The following is a 3,932-nucleotide window of genomic DNA, read 5'->3' on the forward strand; positions in this document are numbered from 1 at the left end:
TTGCAAAGTAACATGTAATTTACTTTAGTGGAATGTATTATTTTTTAATTGGTTATTATAATTAAATTAATTTTTAAAATAGATAATTATACAATTTTTTAAATTATTAAAAATTAAAATATGATTTTTTTTTTCAAATCATTTTCAAAAGATGTATCATAGCCCTCAGTAATAGCTTTTAACCTTTGGTTTTTCTCCCACTCCTTTATCCTCTTCGCGCCTCCCAAGTAGCACCGCTTTGTTGAATGTAATCAAATTATAAGCTAACTGAATAACTAAAAAAAACTAACAGGAAGTTTCAAGAACCCAGAGAAGAAAAAAAATCAACCTGTCCAAGCACGATAAAACAGACTCTGGCCAGTGGTGACCGCAATGACGGACGAGGATGCGACGACGAGAGACGCACCGAAATAAGGAGACGCGACGACACAAAGCAGGGAAGCCACAGATGTGATGGTGCAGTGTTGGAGACGCATCGGAGCTAACGAGACAAATCAGAGGAGTCGGCGATCGTGACTTCTGGACTCTGAAGTTTGGCCGTTCGAGACTTCAGGAGAGGCTGACTGGTGAAGAAGAGTTACTGATTGACATTGAGAGAGAACGAGAAAGAAGAATTTAGGATTAGGACCATAGTTAACGTGATTTGAAAAATTAAAAAAAAATCAGTTTCTAATGTTTTAATAAATTATACATTTATCCCTATCTTTTAAAAATTTAATTACAATATAATCTAACTATAATTAAAATAGTAACTCAAATTAAAAGTAGATATTCAATTAAAATGTAACACATTATAAAAAATAATTTACATATTATTTTAAGAAGAATTGGATAGAATTCACCTCTATTTAATATTGAAAAAGCACACATACTTAAAATCTTAGCATAATAGTTATTTACACACCCAATCTAAATCAAAACAACCACCCCCCCAAACAAACAAAAAAATAAATCACGCAGAGAAAAGTAACTCTATAAAATGTGGAGAGTTCCCTCTCTCATAATATGGTACTCTTTACAAAGTCTTTATTCTTATGGCCAACAACATGTAACTAGCAAAACCAAGATAGTAGAGTCTCTGTATCATTTAACTTTGCTCTATATATAGTTTGATTTAGTTGCTGAACTTCTGCTCTGTGATGCTTGTTGATGCCTGCATAATTCATAAATTCGGTAACACATTGTAAATCATTGTTTATAATAGCAAAATTTTCACATCACATAAGCAATTTTTTTTTCCTCATTCCTTTTAGGTTTAAGATTTAAGAATTAAAATAATTGCTAATTTGGATATAATAGTATATTAATAACTAATTTTTGCTTATCCAAGACAAGAAACAAATTTTCACAATAGTCCGTTAACATATCTTTAAAGCAGAAGAAATTTAAGATGTGTTTAGTTTATATTTTTATATTTTTATTCTTAATATTTTTTATTTTTAGAATTTTATAAAAAATAAAAAATAGTAGATAAAACTAAAAATAAAATTTAATTGAAATAAAATAAATATCAAATGAAAAATAGAAAATTTACATAATTTGAACTGACCCCAATTGAAGTTACAAAATTGCAAACTGCACATTTAACAGATGTTGCTCCATATTGGTACATCAGTAGCATCCTGCAGCTGCCACAATTGACATGTGCCACCTGATTTGCTGCATCATCACAATTTTGTTGTTCAAAACTTCTTAGACTTGATTTAGGAAAGTTTTTTAAAGAGATGTGTACATTTTTTAAAGCAGAAACTTTTTATTTTATATTTGGCAAATAAAAAAATTATGTAGTTGTTTTAAAAAATAGAAATACTTTTAAAAGTATCTAACATAATATTTTTTAAAAATAATTTGTGTTTATTAAAACTAAAAAATCTAATATAATATGTTAATTAATATCTAAATTTAATTTTTGCATTTATAGATGTCTATTATAACTTTAACTTTAACTTCATATGTTTGGAAAGCTATTGAGATGCTATGCTAGTAGACTTGTTCAATAACTACCTTCCATGGCTAGATTCACAGTGTGACAGCATGAGCATTGGACACTTGTTGCGCCACGGATGTACATTAGTAATGTATGGCAGCCTCCACAGATTAACTGGGCCATTTCCGTTCCTGTTAATCATTAGTAACATGAAATTAGAGTTTCTATCATTTAAAAATTTAGAATTTAATTTTTAATAAAAAAATTTTATGCAAAAAATTCACAAAAACACAGAAGAAATTCTAGTATAAAGAACAAATTAAAAATATAATTATTCATGTGTCTCTTTTAATCGACTTTAAGTTTTAAAAAAAAAAATTTCATCGACGTTAATATAAAATCATTCATAACAGAGGAGGGTAAGCGTGGAGAGAAGTGAGAGATACCGGGAGGCGGCACGGCGGTGACTGCATTGCAAACAGCACAGCAAACAGAGGAGGCTCCAACCGGATAGAGCAAAAGGTTTCTACAGCCAGAACACACAAGTTGGCTCTGTTGACCTGCTTGCCAAAACCGATTGATTTCAACTTAAGTTGTTAAAGACAATTTTCAATTATCAAATGGCCAAACTAATTACACATTCTCTCTTAGCAAATCTTCATCTCAATTCCATTTTTTGTGTTCCTTTAAGTTTCCTTACACCATCAAAATCAAAATTAGACATGAAGAAACCAATCCAACGAGGCACACATGAAGAAAAATTAAGATACCATTTGCGGATGGAGGAGTATGTGGAGCCGGTGGTGTTGGATAAGGAGCAAGTGGAACTGGCATTATAGATTACAATACTTTTAATAAATAAATAAAGAAAGAAAAAAAAGTATTATATATTATCTTTCTCTGCCAAAATCTATATAGAGAAGAAAGCAGTTTCTTCCATTTTATTTTGTTTCAACTCCTGAAAAGTAAAGAAACAAACATTTGTACATATTGTCAGGTATAAGCTGCACATGGTAGATGGAACAAAAGAAAAGGCTTGGAAAAATAGAGTGAGAAGAAAGGGGAACCTGTGAAACAGAAAGGGTGGCAGCAATTCAGCAGAAAGAAATAGAAGAAGCAGATATAATATAAAGTAAGAGTCGATGCATGAGAAGAGGGTTTTATATAGGGAAACTAAAGAGTTCAGAAATAGATCAGAGTAGTTTATGGCCCTTTCAACTAGTACTAGTATTTATTAGATGGTGGTATCATATAATAATTATAAAATAAAATACATTTTCCTTTGATTTGGCAACTTGCTTCAGATGAGATATAATCAGGAAAAAGAGAAGTATATACGTGGATATTGGAAAGATTAAGATTATGTGTCTAGTTTTATTGTCAAAAGAGTAAAAGCGTAAAACAATACGTTGTTCAAGTAGGGATGACTTTGCGTCGGCCGAATTGGAATGGAACGGATACATGTAGGGTTACATACTTTATGTTTAAGATATTTCTCTTATCCAATTTTATTAGTTAATTAATTAGGGTGCAGACAATTAGTATAAAAAAAAAGCTCATTAGAAAAAAAAGGATCGAGTCTTTCTTTTTTATTTTTTATTTTGGAAGGAAGGTAAATTCAAATTTTTATGAGAAATAATCAGAATTAAATTAAAAGAAATATCTAAAATTTGAAAAAAAAAACATCTACAACTAAACAAAAACAAACATCTAAAATTATTGTAAAATAAATATCTAAATACTAATAAAAAAAATATTTGAAACGTAACAAAAAAATATCCAAAACCTAATAGAAAAAAGATATTCTAAATTATTTTAAAAGATTCAAAATCTAACAAAAAAAACATAAAAAAATTAGAAAAAGAACATCTTAAAACTAAAAAAAAAAACATTCAAAATTATTAAAAGAATCATTCAAAATCTAAAAAGAAAAACCATTCAAAAAAAATGTTTAAAACATATAAACAAATTACATCCGAAACCTAGAAGAAAGAAACATCTAAAA

General features: G+C 29.0%; 1 protein-coding gene across 4 annotated transcripts; it reads right to left on the reverse strand.

Annotated features, from left to right (window-relative positions):
• Positions 1-827: 827 nt before the first annotated feature.
• LOC107617573 (protein LOL1) lies at positions 828-3,377 on the reverse strand. 4 transcript variants are annotated; one of them, XM_016319358.3, is made up of 6 exons: positions 2,995-3,377; positions 2,698-2,885; positions 2,374-2,487; positions 2,005-2,118; positions 1,550-1,659; positions 828-1,153 (listed from the first exon to the last, which is right to left on the reverse strand). In XM_016319358.3, the coding sequence occupies exons 2-6, from the start codon at positions 2,759-2,761 to the stop codon at positions 1,115-1,117; spliced, it is 441 nt and encodes a 146-aa protein (XP_016174844.1). In that variant the 5' UTR covers positions 2,762-2,885; positions 2,995-3,377; the 3' UTR covers positions 828-1,114. The 4 variants fall into 4 exon arrangements, with proteins under 4 accessions (XP_016174844.1, XP_088357466.1, XP_016174851.1 ...); XM_088501340.1 differs by having other exon boundaries at positions 2,374-2,490; positions 2,995-3,297; XM_016319365.3 differs by lacking the exon at positions 1,550-1,659 and having other exon boundaries at positions 2,995-3,297.
• Between the last annotated feature and the right edge of the window lie 555 nt (positions 3,378-3,932).

This window comes from Arachis ipaensis, chromosome B1 (genome assembly GCF_059453495.1).
Source record: "Arachis ipaensis isolate K30076 ecotype BB chromosome B1, ASM5945349v1, whole genome shotgun sequence".
Classification (NCBI taxonomy): Eukaryota; Viridiplantae; Streptophyta; class Magnoliopsida; order Fabales; family Fabaceae; genus Arachis; species Arachis ipaensis.

Excerpts from the sequence above, each read along its gene's own strand:
- LOC107617573 (XM_088501340.1), bottom strand. The coding sequence starts at position 2,761 with ATGCCAGTTCCACTTGCTCCTTATCCAACACCACCGGCTCCACATACT. Across the intron at positions 2,119-2,373 it reads CACCGCCGTGCCGCCTCCCG|GAACGGAAATGGCCCAGTTA; the intron begins GTATCTCTCACT and ends AATGATTAACAG. Across the intron at positions 1,660-2,004 it reads TGTGAATCTAGCCATGGAAG|CAAATCAGGTGGCACATGTC; the intron begins GTAGTTATTGAA and ends GTGATGATGCAG.